This window comes from Canis lupus, chromosome 11 (genome assembly GCF_048164855.1).
Source record: "Canis lupus baileyi chromosome 11, mCanLup2.hap1, whole genome shotgun sequence".
NCBI lineage: Eukaryota > Metazoa > Chordata > Mammalia > Carnivora > Canidae > Canis > Canis lupus.
The window spans coordinates 2,191,630-2,207,573 of NC_132848.1; the positions used below are offsets into that span (position 1 = coordinate 2,191,630).

Below are 15,944 nucleotides of genomic sequence, written 5' to 3' on the forward strand. Positions count from 1 at the left end.
GTCGGGGGGGGGGGGGGAGGAATTGTGTGTCAGGCAGTTAATCCTCATAACCTTATGAAATAGGTACAGTATTGTTGTCCCCATCTTACGGATAAGGAGTCTGAGGCAGAAGAGCCAAGTTCACAGAGCCAGAAAAGTGGGAGGGCTGGACCTGGAACCCAGGCAGCCCTGCTCTAGTCTAGAAGCTCTGTGAGAGCAACCTCCCTGCTACACAGAAGGGCGCAGGCGTAGCTAGGAAGAGCAAGTACTCTAGGCGTGGAGTCAGCAATGGACTCCAGGAAGACTCGTGTCTAAAGTCTTGTCTATACTGAAACCTGAAGAATAAATTTGGCCAAGGGACTGGGGAGTGGGGGCAGTAGAGGTAGGAGGGTGTTGTTCTAGGAAAAGGCAACAGCTTATACAAAGATTCAGAGATGATCAAGAGAAAGCAGGTGAAGTCTACCTGCAGGCTTCTGGCCTGGATGACTGTCATTCAGTAAGGTGACAATGTGCCTCAGCAAGACGAGAACACATTTTGGGGAGAGAGAAGGAGTTCTCTATCATATTTAACTCAGTGTTTGAGGTGGCAGGGGACATCCAGATGGCAATATCAAGGAGGCACCTGGCTTGGAGTTTTGGCCGGTACCCTTTATCGGTGTCCCGTCCAGTCTCAACGTTTCCTGAGGAAAACCATCCTCGCATCTGTCATAGGCCTGCTGTTGGAAATGCGCCGGGTGGGCAGCCCGGGGGCTCGGTTGGTTAAGCGTCCGCCTTCGCTCGGGGCATGATCCCGGAGTCCTACTTGGGGGTGGGGGGTCTCCCTCTCCCTCTCAAAAATAAATAAAAGTCTTTTTTAACAAACACACAAACACACACACCATGCTTGGTGAGGAGGTGAAGGCTGGGCCACCTCCTCCAAGGAAGTCAAAGGAGGTGATGCCACCTCTGCTCTCAAGGAGTCTGCACTTTTGCTGAGGAAATGCCACCAGAGGAGTCGTTTGGAGAACAGGCTATGCCAGGAAACGGTGGTAAAGGCAATCACTACTCTAGGAGATGAGGAAGGAGAGAAAAGCATCGGGAAGAGCAGAGGATCCCGGGGTGGCTCAGTGGCTTAGCGCCTGCTTTAGGCCCAGGGTGTGGTCCTGGAGACCCAGGATGGAGTCCCCCATGGGGCTCCCTATGTGGGGCCTGCTTCCCCCTCTGCTTGGGTCGGTCTCTCTCTCTCTCTCTCTCTATAAAATCTTAAGAAAGAATCAGGAAGAGCTAGCCCAGGAAGGCCACTATACAATCCTCACAACTAGTAGAGGGAAAACGGTGTGATACTCTTTTTATAGATGAGATCGGATGCAACGTTGAGGTGCCCGCGTGCACCCAAAGCAAGGGAGGGGACCGGCTCAATGCATCGCACTGGGCTTCGTTCCTGTTCTCCAGAGAAATGTCGGTTTCTTCAGAGCTCCCGCCTCGCCCTGCTGGTCTCCCTGCTGCAGCCCTGGCCGCCCGCCCCAGCTCCCCCAGCTCCCCCAGCTCCCCAGCCAACTCTGTCCCTCCGCTGTTCCCTCGGGCCCGCCTGCAGACTCTAGTCCAGAGAGGAACCGGCGTCTCTTCCTTCTGCAGGAGAAGCCCAACAGCCTCGGTGAACGTGCGCGCCCCGGGAGCAAGCCAGACCTGATCCCCCGCAGCAAGTTCAACCTATTGGTTGTGGACTGACCTCCAGGCCCCGGGTTCCAGCGATAAACCCGAAGAAACCGAGGCCCGGGAAGAGGACTCCAGAGCCAGAAGCCAAGCACCTGGGGAGCATCAGCCGCGGGGCCCGGGGCCCGCCCCACCTCCGGGCTCCCCCGGCAGCTGGGGTCTGCGGCTCCCGCCCGAGGGCAGACTTCGGCCCTGTCCCTGCGGGGGCCACCCGACCGCCCCGCGCCCCTGTCCCCTCGGCCTCCCCACGGCCTCCCCAGCTCCGAGGCTTCCTTTTGTCTCCGGGCTCCACAGCGCTGCCCCCACCCGCTCGGGCGCCTCGGGCCTTCGTGCCCCGTGTCCCTCCTGCCCCCAGGCCCCTCCTTCCACCCCGGCCCCGGAGCTCCCCCGAGCCCGGTCCCTGCTGCCCTCCGGGGCGCCGGTGGACGTTTCCCTTGGGCCCCCTGCCCGGTGCTCGCTCCCTGCCCTCGAGTCTCTGCCCCCCGCCCCCGTCTCCGCCTTCCCCTCCCTCCCGGCTGCGGCCTCAGGGCGAGGCCCCCTCCCGGCGCCAAGGTCTCCCAGTAGCTTTCGGCCCCGGGACTCCGGGCTTTGTCCCCCGCGCCCGCAGCCCGCAGCCCGCAGCCCGAGCTCTCGGGCTCGGCTCCGCGCCGGGGTCCCCGCCTCGCGAGTGGCCGGCGGCGGCTCCGCGCGGTCTGTCTCTGCGCCCCGGGCCGCCCCCGCCCCGCCCCGCGTCCAGCCGCTCACACCCGCGTCCTCGCTGCCGGGCCCCGTGCCTCCCCGTCTCCTCCCACCGGCGCCCCCGCATCCCCCTTTGTCTCTGCCTCCTCGTCCCCCTCTTCACCTACCTGGGCGCCTGCTCTGTGTCCTGCCCTCTGCGCCCGGCGCCCCCCGGCGCCCCCCGGCGCCCCCTCCTGCCCTCACCCCGTCCCTCTCGGGGCCCGCGCTCCCGCGCTCCCGCGCTCCCGCCCTCCTCCCTCGCTTCCTCCGCTCTCTCCGGCTCCCTCTCTCGCCTCGGATGACAGCGCTGCCTCTTTTGTTGGCTCCGCAGCCAATCGCGGCCGCTGACGACACGGGGGCCGGGGCTATAAAGGGCCTGGCCCGGGCTCGGGCCCCCCCAGCCGCCCGCCCCGGCCGCCCGCCCGCCCCGCCCGCGCGCCCGCCGCCCCCGGCCCCCCCGGCCCCCCCTCGGCCGGGCCGCCCCAGTCCCGCGCCGCCCGGACCCCCGCCTCCTCCCTCCCCGCTCCCCGCCCCCTCCCCGCGGGACTCCGGCGTCCCCGCCCCCCAGTCCTCCCTCCCCTCCCCTCCAGCATGGTGCTCGCGGCCCCGCTGCTGCTGGGCTTCCTGCTCCTGGCCCTGGAGCTGCGGCCCCGGGGGGAGGCGGCCGAGGGCCCCGCGGCGGCGGCGGCGGCGGCGGCGGCGGCGGCGGGGGCCGGGGGGGAGCGCTCGAGCCGGCCGGCCCCGTCCGCGGCGCCGGAGCCCGACGGCTGCCCCGTGTGCGTGTGGCGGCAGCACAGCCGCGAGCTGCGCCTGGAGAGCATCAAGTCGCAGATCCTGAGCAAACTGCGGCTCAAGGAGGCGCCCAACATCAGCCGCGAGGTGGTGAAGCAGCTGCTGCCCAAGGCGCCGCCGCTGCAGCAGATCCTGGACCTGCACGACTTCCAGGGCGACGCGCTGCAGCCCGAGGACTTCCTGGAGGAGGACGAGTACCACGCCACCACCGAGACTGTCATCAGCATGGCCCAGGAGAGTAAGTGGGCGGCGGGCGCGAGCGGTGGGCTGCGGGCGCGGGCGCCGGGAAGGAGCGGCTCGGCTCCGACGCGGGCGCTCCGGCCGCTCCGGCCGCCCCGGCCGCTCCGGCTGCCCCGGCCCGGAGGCCCTTCCTGCGCAAACTTGACGGGCTGCGGGCGGGGGCTGCTCCACCGAAGTTTTTCCAGCGGCGGAGACGGGCTGCGGAGTCCCGTGCACACTCGGTTCCCGGAGGCGGGAGGGCGGGCCCCGGGGGCCGCGAGACGCCGCCTGCAGCCCGGGTGCGCAAGGAAGCCGCGGGGCTCCGGGGAGCCTGGGGGAGCTGCAGCCCTGCAGGGCCGCGGTGCCGACGCGGGCGAACAGAGTCGGGCCGCCCGGGGACCCCCACGGCCTTGGCGCCGACGCTCCCCCCGCTCCAGCGCCGGCTCCGCAGCGCGCCCCGGGGCCGCAGAGAACTGAGCGCCCCTCTCCCGCCGGCAGGAACGAGGTCCCCGACCCCGTGCCTCTCCCGGCGGCCCAGCGGGCACCCATTTCACCCAGAGCCCTTCTGACACCCGGTCCCCCAAAGGGCTGGGAAGCCGTGCCCTCTCGCTCCTGACCGAGCTCAGAGAACTCCGTCCCATCGCGCTGGGGCTGACGGCACCCGCCTGGCTATTCAGAGCTTATCCTTCCTTTCCTGTCCCCCCGCCCCTACTCAGAACCGGACTTGAGGAGACACAGGGAGACCTAGGGAGAAAGAGAAAGAATAGATAAAGAGGGACGGGGAACCCAGGCATTCAAGCCCCCAGACAAACGGAAGATGAACATGTTAATAGACTTGAGCCGCTTTGAAATTTTATGGCCTGGAAAATCCAGGCCACCCCCCCACCCCCACCCCCAGCTCTCCCTAGGGTCAGATGACTCCCTTTCCCCTCCCCCACTGAGGTCCCTTCACCCCTTCTCCACTTCAACTCCAGGAAACCAGGCCCTCTCTTATTCCCTGGTGGTTTGGCAAAGTCGCCCCCCCCCCAGTTCCGTTTTATGGCTCTGAACAGAAGGGGGGGCTGGTTTATTGGCAGATAGGTCATAAAACGCTGGGGGCGAGGTGGACTCCTAGTGGCTGACCCCCGTGGGAGAGGCTCGGGAACCCAGGTGTGCGTCTGGGAGGCCGAGTGCCTCATAGGGCCACCAGCTTTCCTGCAGACCCTAACTCCACAATACTTGTCCAGGCTTAGGAAGAAAAGAGAACCCAAAAGGCTGGGAAACTTGCTGAGGGTGCTGGCGGCGCTGACAGTGGTGGTGAAAGCCTGGGATCCGTCTGGATCCCTCCGTCTCCCGTGTGTTCCTTAGGTTTCCGCCTTAGAGGGGCTAGGGTCAGTCTAAAATTGACTGAGGCCTGGGTGGGGGTGGGGATCCTACAAAACAGTTGTAGAGGAATCCTGAAGAAGAGTTTGCTGGAAGAACAGGAAGGGCCGGAGGAAAAAGCTAGTCTGGTGGGTGTGGGACCGAGTGTGAGGAGTTCAGGCCGGGTGCTGTCGGTGTGGACTTGCCCTCCGCATCCCTCAGCCGCGGCCGGGCAGGCTCAGCCTCCCAGGGAGGGCGCAGGAAGTGCGTGCAGGCTGCGTGCTGGGACCCGGCGGTGCGGGTTAGGCTGGGGGGGCGGGAAGGGCTCCAGGGGGTGGGGTTCCGCGCGAACCTCCGCCCTCAGTCCTCTCGGGGACTTGGAGAACTGGGGAACTGGGTCTCCAGCCAGGTATTGTACGTCCCCTTTAAGAGCCAAGCCGAGCTCTTTTGAGAGGGAGGGGGAGCGGAGGGGAAGGGAGGGAGAGAGGGGAAAAGGAAAAAGAGACTTTTATAGTCTAATCCCCAGGGACCCGCTTTAATAAGAGACTTGTGCTCTGCTAATCGGGGGAGGTGTTTGTCAGCAGAGATGGCCTCCGCTCCCCTCCCCCTCCCCCTCCTCCCCTCCCCCTGCACGCAGCCCTGGACCCCAGCCCCCACCTCCCCCAGGCTGCAGAGCCTGCCCTAGTTCCCTCCACCCTCTCGGGCTCTCCCACCCCAGCCTTCATCCTGGGAACCCAGCCCCCTTGCCCTTCTGGGAGCCAAGCCCAGCCCCTCAGTTTCTCTCTCCTCTCCGACACCAAGAGGCCCCTGCCCTCTCAGCCCAACCTCCTGCCCCTAGGCCTTCCAGCCTGGGTGAGGAGAGAGTGGAAGGGGGTAGGGGGGGGTGGAGGAGGAGGTGGTGGTGAGCTGGGAGGGGGTTGGGCTTTTGCTGAAAATAGTGCAATGACCTCTCTCCAGACCAGCACCGCCTACTAAACCTGACCTGCTGCCTGCCACCAAGCCGATCAATCCAACACAGATGTGGCTCCTTCCCCTCCCCTTGGGAGCTGGGCCTATGTGCGTGTTGGGGGGACTCTCTCAAGCCTCTTGTTTCCCTCTGTGGCACTACCTGCTCCTTCTTTGTTCCTCTCTCTCTATCTATCCTCTCTCTTTACCCCACCAGGCTTAGCTACCTTCCTCCTTTCACTTTGTAGCCTCCATCCACTCCTTTTGCATTGCCCCCCCCCCCCAGTGTTCGACTCCCAAGCTTATTTCTTCTCCCCTACCAAGCTCTTCTCCTGTCCCTTCCTTCTCTCCTCCAGTTCTCTTGACCATCTCTTCCAGCCTGCCTTCATCCCTAACACTTTCTTCTCCGTTCTTATCTCCCTCATTACCTCCAGCCTCTCTCCTGTCTCTTCCCATTTCCCTCGTCTTTCTCCGTCCCCGTCTTGGCCCAGTCCCCTTGAGTATCAACTCTCCCCACCCTCGCTGGGAGAGAAGCCTATGGTGATTCCCTGGGTGTAGAGATGGGGGACTCTGAAGAAATCAAAGACGTAAAGGGATGAGGCTCTAGTGCCCAGACCCCTATCTCTAAACCTTGGGTCAGCGTAGGTAGGGGAGTAAGCTTAGAGCTTACAAAACTAACAATAAACCAGCATTTTTTGAGAAGCTACTACTATTTTCATTCTTTATTTAATGTTCAACATTCCTATGAAACAAGAATTATATCTGTATCAAAAAAAAAAAAAAAGAATTATATCTGTATCACTGAGAAGTTTGGTGGGTAAGGTCGAATACGGTCGATGAGGATTCAAGCAGTGATTGAACCCACTTTGTAGTCAAAGAACAGTGTTTTGATGCCAGGAAGAACTTCTAGGCACTTGCCTGTATATGTTAAGATTTGGAGTTTGGGAAGTTCATTTAGCATGCATTTACTAAACACTGCTTGGTACTGTGGGAGGTACTAGAGCTACAGTGGTGAGCAAAACAGTATTGACAAGTGTCCACCCTCGCGGAGATTAGTAGCTAATAGTGAAGACAGGTGGGAAAGTAAGACAACCCTATGAAATTAGGCACAGTAGCCCCACCTCACCAGCAGCTTCTCTGCCCCAGGTACTCTCCTAATCTCTGAATCTCTACTCCCTGAATCCTCCCTCGTTGTACCAGCATTGCAGCTCCAGCAGGAGGATAATTGGGAGGACTACCAGTGCCCTGGGACCTCAGAGAAGAACCAAGGGAAAGGAAGCTACCAGAGGAACTGGAATATACGAAGATCACTGAGCACTTTCCTCCTCATCTCACTTGGAGGATCCTCCTTCTCCTGGGGGAGTGCTGATGGGCAACAACAGATGCTAAGTCCTCCATGATTATCCAGAACTCAAGACCTGGTGTGATGCATAAGGGCCTGGACTTCCTGATCATACTTACATAGCTCTGGAAGCTCACTCCTGACTGTTTTTCTCTCAGTCTATTTAGAGTGAGAATGGATGTTCCTGTCTGATGGAAACATGATTTAGGGCATTTCCAACTGACCTAAGAGATTAGAAAGGGGAACCAAAAGGGAGCTGAAATGGAAGCAGAGACAGATGCTGAGAATCAGACTTTAAACCCAAGAAGGGTCAATTTCTGGTCCAGAACAAGACGTAATGGGCCAAAATGTAAGTCGGGATGTTAAACCTTTGTAAAGACTTACTGGCACTTGAGTGAGAAACCAAAGGAAGCTCAGGGGGGAAAAAAAAAAAAACATTGCATTTGATCTGATGTGTTAAATATTATTTCTGAAGCTTTGGGCAATAGGAGTTAACAACAAGGAGGTAGTTTTTCTCCTTGTTTAACTTCCTTTTTTTTTTTAAGATTTTATTTATTAATTCATGAGAGAGGCAGAGACACAGGCAGAGGGAGAAGCAGGCTGCATTCAGGGAGCCCGACGTGGGACTCGATCCTGGGTCTCCAGGATCACACCCCGGGCTAAAGGCGGCGCTAAACCACTGAGCCACCCGGGATGCCCCCTTGTTTAACTTCCTTTAAAAGTTGAGGCAGTAATGGTGTTGAAGATGAGGAAGCAGCTGAGGAATCTTTTTCTCAGGTTCAAGGTGTTGGGGAGTCAAGTGCACAAGAAGTGCTTCAATCGCTCCATTCTTCGGAGGGTATTATTTCTGGCAGGAATGGTACAAGAAGCCTAGATCTGAATTCCAACCTACCTCATGGAATACATTTAGGCCCTGCTTCCCATCTGGACCCTGGTTATCCACTCTCGAGACCATTTGGTTGTGGTGGTGGCTGTGCCAGGCTCCACCTGGCCACCACACAAAACAGGACAGAAGCGGGGCGAGGCGACCTGAGAATGGCAGGTGTGATGAGGTTTAGCTTCGATGAAGAACATCAAAAGTTCAGAAAAGTTTGGAGCCCTACATGCTGGGGGAATGGAAGGCTGCAGGTAGGAGGGGGGATCCCTAAATAACTGCAGGTTATCTGGTGGGGGGGGGGGCTAGGTGTTAGGGCAAATGGACTAAGGAATGGATCAGATCAGATCAGAAAGGCCTGACAGACGCATCGTCCTATAGGGAAAGAGGAGGCACTGTTCTGAGTACCGGTGACACAGTAGTCACCAAGACACGAGACAAGGGCAAAGAACTGGAATACTCAGACTGAGTCGTCCAACTTGCCAGTGCCGCCCAGGGCTGCTGACACCTTCCCAAATACCTTTTGCTGATGCTGTGCCCCCTTCTCTCTTATCAGCGGACCCTGCGGTGCAGACAGACGGCAGCCCTCTCTGCTGCCATTTCCACTTCAGCCCCAAGGTGATGTTCACAAAGGTACTGAAGGCCCAGCTGTGGGTGTATCTACGGCCCGTGCCCCGCCCAGCCACGGTCTACCTGCAGATCTTGCGACTAAAACCCCTAACTGGGGAAGGGACTGCAGGGGGAGGGGGCGGAGGCCGGCGTCACATCCGTATCCGCTCACTCAAGATTGAGCTGCACTCCCGCTCAGGCCACTGGCAGAGCATCGACTTCAAGCAAGTGCTACACAGCTGGTTCCGACAGCCACAGAGCAACTGGGGCATCGAGATCAACGCCTTTGATCCCAGTGGCACGGACTTGGCTGTCACCTCCCTGGGGCCCGGAGCTGAGGGGCTGGTGAGCAGGGAGCCTGATGTGGCGGCAGATCTGTGTAACCCGGCCCTGAGGAGGTGGGATGTTGGAGAGGTAGACCAGGAATGAGAAGGGGCGGGGACCAGCATTACTTCTTGGGGGCCAGGAGCTGGTTCTAGAGGAGCAGGGGTTTTGGGGGAGGGATGGGGGGGATGGGAGTGGCAGCTATCATTTTTCAGACAGAAGCCAGGCAACAGTTGAAAACTGGGTTTGGGGTGCAGGTGTTAATGGGAGATCCAAGGAAATACAAAAATGAGCTGTTGATGAGGCCTGGGGCCAAGGGGCTGATCAGGGTCAGGTGCCAGGAGAGAATCCGAGGTGAGCTGAAGGAGAGAGAGCTAGCTTGCAAGAAAAGTAGGTAGAGGACAAGGCTGGGTATAGGAGCAGGGGAAAAAGCCAAGAAGGCAAGGGTCTCTGTCCTGATCCCCCTGCTGAGGGGCAGATGAGAAAGGAAAGGGAGGAGGCGATCTTGAGAGCCCAATCACAGCTCTTTCTCCTCTCCCTCACCCCCAGCATCCTTTCATGGAGCTTCGGGTCCTAGAGAACACAAAACGGTCCCGGCGGAATCTGGGTCTGGACTGCGATGAGCACTCGAGTGAGTCTCGCTGCTGCCGATACCCCCTCACTGTGGACTTTGAGGCTTTTGGCTGGGACTGGATCATCGCGCCTAAACGATACAAGGCCAACTACTGCTCCGGCCAGTGCGAGTACATGTTCATGCAAAAGTATCCGCACACCCACTTGGTGCAACAGGCTAATCCAAGAGGCTCTGCTGGGCCCTGCTGTACTCCCACCAAGATGTCCCCAATCAACATGCTCTACTTCAATGACAAGCAGCAGATTATCTACGGCAAGATCCCTGGCATGGTGGTGGATCGCTGTGGCTGTTCCTAAGGTGGGGGACAGAGGATGCCTCCCCCATAGACCCTACCCCTAGACCCCCAGCCCGACCCCCCGACCCCCAGGCCCTAGAGCTCCCTCCACCTCTTCCCATGAACATCACACCTTGTTCCCTGCCCAAGCAGTGTGCAATACAACAGAGGGAGGCAGGTGGGGACTGATGGGTGAGGGGTTTGGGGAAGAGGGGGGCATGGTCAGGTGGGGAGTGTTTGAGGTTTGCAGGTGAGAAGGTTTGGCAAGAAGACAGAGAGACGTAGAGACAGAGGTAGCGCAGAGGGATAGAGACAGAGGAACAAAAAGAGCAGCAGTGAGAAGGCAAAGGGAGAGAGAGGCAGAAGAGAGACCAGGCAGAGATAAATGGTGAGAAAGAGGCTGAAATGGAGTAATAAGAGAAAGCCCCACACCCAGCCTCCTTTCTTCCACTGGCGAGGTGAGGGGCTTGGTATGGTTTGGGGAGATCCCCTGACTACCATTCTCAGTAGGAGGAAATCAAAAATCCATTCTTAGCTTCTTCCCTTTCTCCCTCCACCAGTGGCCAAGGAAGGGAAATGAGGGCAGGGGCAAAAGTAAGGATTTGGGAATTTTATTTATTTATTTATTGTGACTTTTCTTTCTTTCTTTTCTTTTCTTTTTCTTTCTTTCTTTCTTTTTTTTTTTTTTTTTTTTTTTTTGGTATTTGGCTTTACTGAAATAGAAGGGCCCCTGCCCACTGTGCCCCATTTCTCCTTTATTCCCCCAAACCCTGTTCTCCCTCAATACCCACCTACTTAAGCACTTGTATAAAGCCTCCAGGGTTGGGAAAGGGAGCAGAGGGCAAGAGGGCTGACACATGAGTTTCCAACCCATAATCACCCAACTTAACCTTCCTGAGCCAAATGGGTTGTACTGAATTCCAGCAGTCACAGAAACAGTATGAGGTTAGGGTTTAGGAGCTGGGGGTAGGGGGAAGGGGAGGGGAGAGCCATCAACATCCAGGATCTATATGAGAGCCACTAAACTAACCCTCAGGTCCACCCTCATAGTCCTGAGTTATTTAGCCAGAGGGTGTGGCCCACATATGCCCAAATTCCCCCCAGCCAAGAGAGACCAAAGAGCCTGTGGAATACCCCTACTCCCAGCCTCTATCTTCAGGTCAATAAGAGTATAGAGATCCCAGAGTCACGAGTCTGGGAAGGGTTAGGAGGGGTCAAGAAAGTAGTAAGGAGATTGAAGGTTACAGGGCATTTGAATTCAAATCACTGCTCTGGGTTAGGGAATAGAGCCAGCAGACCAAGATGGAAGGGATTCTGGAGGGGCAGGGGGACATTTTAGTTCCCCCAACCCCAAAGCTCAGGGTGGAAGGGGGGAGAACAAGGGAGCAGAGTGTCTATAATTATTTTTATCTTTTATTTTTGGAATCTAGCAGTACCTGGCAGCAGGGAGGGAACAAATACAGTGGGGAAGGGAAAAGCATCTGACAAGGCCAGTTAGAGCAGAGGATTGGAAGGATGGAGACTCCCTGGTTTGGAATGCTAGGAAGCAGGCAGGGACTGGTTGCCACTCCAAGTCACTAGCTGGGCCTATTCATTCCTCCCACAATCCTGACCCACCATCCTCTGGACTCACTGTGCCTCAGTTTCTTCCCCTCGATGGAATGAGAAATAGCAGCACCCGCCACAGCCAAGAGATGAATTCTGAGCACTTACCACGGGCACTTTATTGGACATAAAATACCTCTCGCTGTGGGACAGATAACCAGGGCACCAGAGTAGTGGTGAAGAGATGTGAGGCTTAGGAGTCACAAGCTTCAGAGTACAAGTTCCCCTCTGCCTCCCAGATGGACAGTGCCTGAAGCCAAGGAGTTGAGAAATCTCCTGATCCACACCCTATCCATACCTCACCACCAGACCTCTTGGCTCCAGACAAGAGCCTAGAGGATGTCAAGAGAGGAGGTCCAGAACCTTCAGCAAAACTGTCACTCTAAGTAGAGCCAGCAGTTATGGGTCTGATGCAAACAGTACTGAACTAAAGCCTGGAGAGCTGACCTGGAAGGCTTGTTCTTCCCAAGAGTATGACTCTCCTGTCTGGCCCAGATGGTGGAAGGGGCAAAGGTATGTGACCACCCTTGGGAAGGTGATGTTGGTGAGCTTTAGTATCTTATTCCCATTCCCATAGTGAAAAAATGAGATGCAGTATTTGGTACAGGAATGGGCAGGGGCTGTTAAGCAGTTCAACTCACCTCCCATGTAACAGCTATGCTAACCTCTAGCCTCTCCTCTCTGGCCGTTCTATCCTTCCTTCTACCCCAGTCTTGGAGAACAAGATACACCTGACCCATCAACATCATTCACATTTCCTTGGTTGAAGGAGGAACAGAGAAGTGAAGAACAGAAGATGCCTCCTCCAAGATCAAATGCTCATGTCTCTTGATCTTGGCACAGGGTGGGGGTTGGGCAATAGACATCAGGTGACTTCCCTCTATAAATGCTAGAGAGCTGGAGCATTAGACTTGGAGGACACTTACAATATGCCCCTTTAACACCACCAAATAAAGACCTTTGTGGGGGGAGGGTCTTTTTCTTCTGAACATATATTATGAAGTCTCATTCCCTTGGTCCTCCTCACTCCCAAAGAGGCATGGGGTAAAGAGGTTTGGGGGCACAGTAAAGCAACCTAGTGGGGACTAGCAACCCCTTTCCCACTTTATGATGTGTGTGGACCTGGCCAGTGCCCCTCTGATCATAAGTAGTGTAATTATTATTTACTTTGTGTATTTGTTACACCACGTGTGTGATTGCCTTTGTTTGTTAAGGGTGATTGAGAAGTATGGGGGTGACAGGGGTACTGGAATGCCGGGAAAGGACTTCTTCACTGAGATCAAGGCTTCCTGGAGGGAACCATTGCAAAAAGGCCATCAAGCAGTTTTCAAGTTATGTGACAGAGGGCAAAGATGGCCATAGGGTGCTCTGAGTTTTGGGATGGTCACATGACACAATCCAGCACTTGAACCTGAAAAAAAATAAATAAATAAAAGCAGTCAAAGAGTTTAGAATTCAGTGATGAACTCTTCTCCCTAACCAAGCGCCACATTTATACCTTGGAGACCAGGAACAAAAGAGGATCTGAGAGAGGAGGAAACCTTGTGCTCAAGGAGTAGGAACATGGGGGTCTTTGGAGCAAGGAAAAAAAACCACTAGGGGCATTTGGGATGAGGGTGAGGACATACAGTCCTAAGGAGCATGGGCAGAGAATGGGAAGGGGAGGGCACCTAGAACAACTCTTCTCTGTAAAACTTGATCCAAAACAGTCCCAAAGATTACCAAAACTCTCTTACAGCCTCCACATAACAGAATATCTGAAAGTTCTCTTAAGATGACCCAGCTAATGGTCTCATTCTCCCACCAATCCCTGATCCTCAGTTTCCTTAACTAAGTTTCACCAAAATCCACAACCCAAACCAACATAGCCATTCAAGTTGTAAATGGATCAAGATGGTTAAGCACCTCAAATAGTCTTCGATTCCAACATAAAAATGTCTCCCATGTACCTAGAACAAAAGAATCTTGGCTAACTCACATTTGGAGAAAAAAAAAAAAGGAAAGCTCCTGTCACATTGACCTGATCCATAATGGGGGCCAGGGCCACTGCGGGGTCAGCGTGCCACCATACTATTCCTGCCCTGTCAGTTCTATTAGTAGACAAACTACAAGAGTGAGGTTGAGGGAGGATAAAGCACTACATACTTTATCTTCCCAAGGAGTTGCTTTATCCACACCTACTCCTAGCTTTTGGCTTGAGCTAAAAATAGGTTTTCTCCTTCACTGCTCATTGTTTCCTATGTTGAAAGGACACCCAGAAGAGATTGCCAGATGACTTTTATCCCCAAACAACCTCCAACCCAATGCATGAGTAGCTAGCTAGCCTATACTGTTCCTTGGCCTGTTTTGTGGAGGTCAGGGCCCCAAGCTAAGAACCAGCTGGCAGTGGCATTTACAACCTCTGATCTGTGGTGTGGCAGAAGCAGGGAGGCTGATGCCCCAGGGCCACAAGGTCAGCTTTCTCGCTTGTGAGCTGGGGGCAGGGGGCACCTGGGACTCCCACGCTTCCCACTCTTAGAACCCCTAAATGCAGTGCTCCCCGCTCCATGTTCAAATGAGTCCATTCAGTTCCTTCCCTACACTCTAGCTGGAACCTACTCAGGGAAACCTTCCCAGGTATAAATCACCTAGTAAAATTATGAGCTCACTGAATGATTACTATGCAAACTATGGTGAGCAAATTGTGCCAACTACACAATCTATTATCAATTCTCCTTCACAGTAGTGTTGCCTGCTATTGGTACACTCTGGAAAGAGTCATGGAATGACTTCCCCAGTCTCAGAGGCAGTAGAGCTAGCATGGTAGGACAAATTACACCTAAGTAGTTACTACACAATATTCCACTCTAATCCATTCTGTTAATAGTAATCTGAGAAGTTGAAAAACTAAAGGCAGGGAAACCAAAGGACAAGAAAAGAAAAAGTTGGGATCACCCGGAGCACAAAGGGTCTGCAAAGGTGTGAAATTTGCCATTATTTTTCAATCCCTTTGAAAGGAAAAACAAGAATATGGATATACAGGAAGATGGGGAGGTTAGATTTTAGTAGATTTCAATAATCAGAGGGAATGACATGGTCTGTCAGAGGCCCACATGGAAGAGAACAGAGAAAAAGTTATTCTCCCTTATTTAATGAAGTTCCTTCCTCCCCCCTCATGTTTCTCCTGTTAGACATGGCAACAGGACTCAACCCCAAGAAGGTCTGCTCTTATTCACATCTTCCTTCCTATAGCTCTCACCCTTTACAGAAGCTTCTAGCACTATATATTCATAAATTCCCAGGAGTTGGGGTAGGGAGAAGGGCAGTTCAGAGTGATGGTAGAGAAAAAGAGAACAATCCCATGGTTCTTAGAGAACCATAAAAAGGTGCAGATTTACAGCTGAGGAAACTAGTTCCCTCCACATCTTTTATAGACTCCCTCATTAAGAGCTCCCAGGTATGCAGAGAATGTCACAGCTTCAGGACAGGGAAAAGACTAGAGTCAGCTAACTGCGTATGAATCCTAGATCAGCTACACTAGCGTGACTGGGGGATAGGAAGGAAGGGTACTTGGATCCCAGATAAAGAACTGCAAGCCTGAATTTTTTTTTTTTTAAAGATTTTATTTATTCATGAGAGATACAGAGAGAGAGAGAGGCAGAGACACAGGCAGAGTGTCTGTGTCCCTGCAATGCAGGGAGCCCGACGTGGGACTTGATCCCCGGTCCCCAGGATCCTGCCCTGGACTGAAGGCAGCGCTAAACCTAAACCGCTGAGCCATGGGGGCTGCCCAAGCCTGAATGGTTTTAAATGGACTATTTTAAGATTGAATTAGAAAAAAAAGACAAAGGCATCCTGAACTTTCACGCTCAAAAAGTATGTGTGGAATGACTACCATGAGACAGGAAGAGGAGGATTTGGTGGTTAGGCTTGGAGGTGAGACTTCTGGCTGACAGAACAGCTGCTGGAATGGGATGAAAAAAGTTATTTTAAAAATCCATACAAACTGAGAAAATGTACAGTATCAAAGATTTGGGGAAGTAAGTTGAGTGGGAGAAAAGAATGATTAAACTTCAGGAAGAGAATCCTGCGGGGGGTCGGGGAGGCTCAATACCTTTCTGAAAGGTTTTAGAATATAGAGACTGAAAAAAATTTCCGAAGGATCCAGTGCTTTATTCCTTTATACCTATTTCTTACTTTTCCCATCCTTGGGTAGAAAACCCTTACTGAATCTATAATCTCTCTCAAGCTACAAAACAATTAATTTTCTGTGGTTCTGTTTTCAGATAGAAACACAGTAGAGAAAAAAAAGGACCTGGAGAAAAGAAAAAGAAGGCAAAAAGAAGAGGCCAGAGGGAAGGAAATATTTAACCAGTGTTCCCTTTTGCTTACTTCCCCAGTCAGATTGGGGCAAAATTCACAATAAATTGGCAATCTCTAGATCTGCTCTCCAGGCAGTTTTCTTAAAGCATCTAAAATAAACTTAGGTCCCTGCCCTACTTAGCAACCAAAGAGACTTTGTGGAAAGAGATTCTTGTTAGGAAGGGGATCAAACCATTACTTTTCTATTAATCACAACAATAGGCAGCTTTTAGTAGAAATGGAAATAAGGAATTAC

At 54.4% G+C, this 15,944-nt stretch overlaps 1 protein-coding gene across 6 annotated transcripts; it reads left to right on the forward strand.

Moving 5' to 3' along the window:
- The first annotated feature begins 2,955 nt into the window (after positions 1-2,955).
- Positions 2,956-15,766, forward strand: GDF11 (growth differentiation factor 11). Of its 6 annotated transcripts, none has more exons than XR_012038820.1 (5): positions 2,956-3,418; positions 8,458-8,855; positions 9,384-9,765; positions 10,465-11,860; positions 15,613-15,766. XR_012038820.1 is itself a non-coding variant. In XM_072842740.1 (4 exons), exons 1-3 carry the CDS (start codon positions 2,980-2,982, stop codon positions 9,762-9,764), a joined length of 1,218 nt encoding a protein of 405 aa, XP_072698841.1. In that variant the 5' UTR covers positions 2,956-2,979; the 3' UTR covers position 9,765; positions 15,613-15,766. The 6 variants fall into 6 exon arrangements, 4 of the variants coding, with proteins under 4 accessions (XP_072698841.1, XP_072698839.1, XP_072698840.1 ...); XR_012038821.1 differs by lacking the exon at positions 15,613-15,766 and adding an exon at positions 12,059-12,801; XM_072842740.1 differs by lacking the exon at positions 10,465-11,860.
- The last annotated feature ends 178 nt before the right edge of the window (positions 15,767-15,944 follow it).

Coding starts and splice junctions, on each gene's coding strand:
- GDF11 (XM_072842740.1), top strand. CDS start 2,980: ATGGTGCTCGCGGCCCCGCTGCTGCTGGGCTTCCTGCTCCTGGCCCTG. Junction 3,419..8,457: donor CATCAGCATGGCCCAGGAGA/GTAAGTGGGCGG, acceptor CTCTCTTATCAG/CGGACCCTGCGGTGCAGACA. Junction 8,856..9,383: donor GGCCCGGAGCTGAGGGGCTG/GTGAGCAGGGAG, acceptor CCTCACCCCCAG/CATCCTTTCATGGAGCTTCG.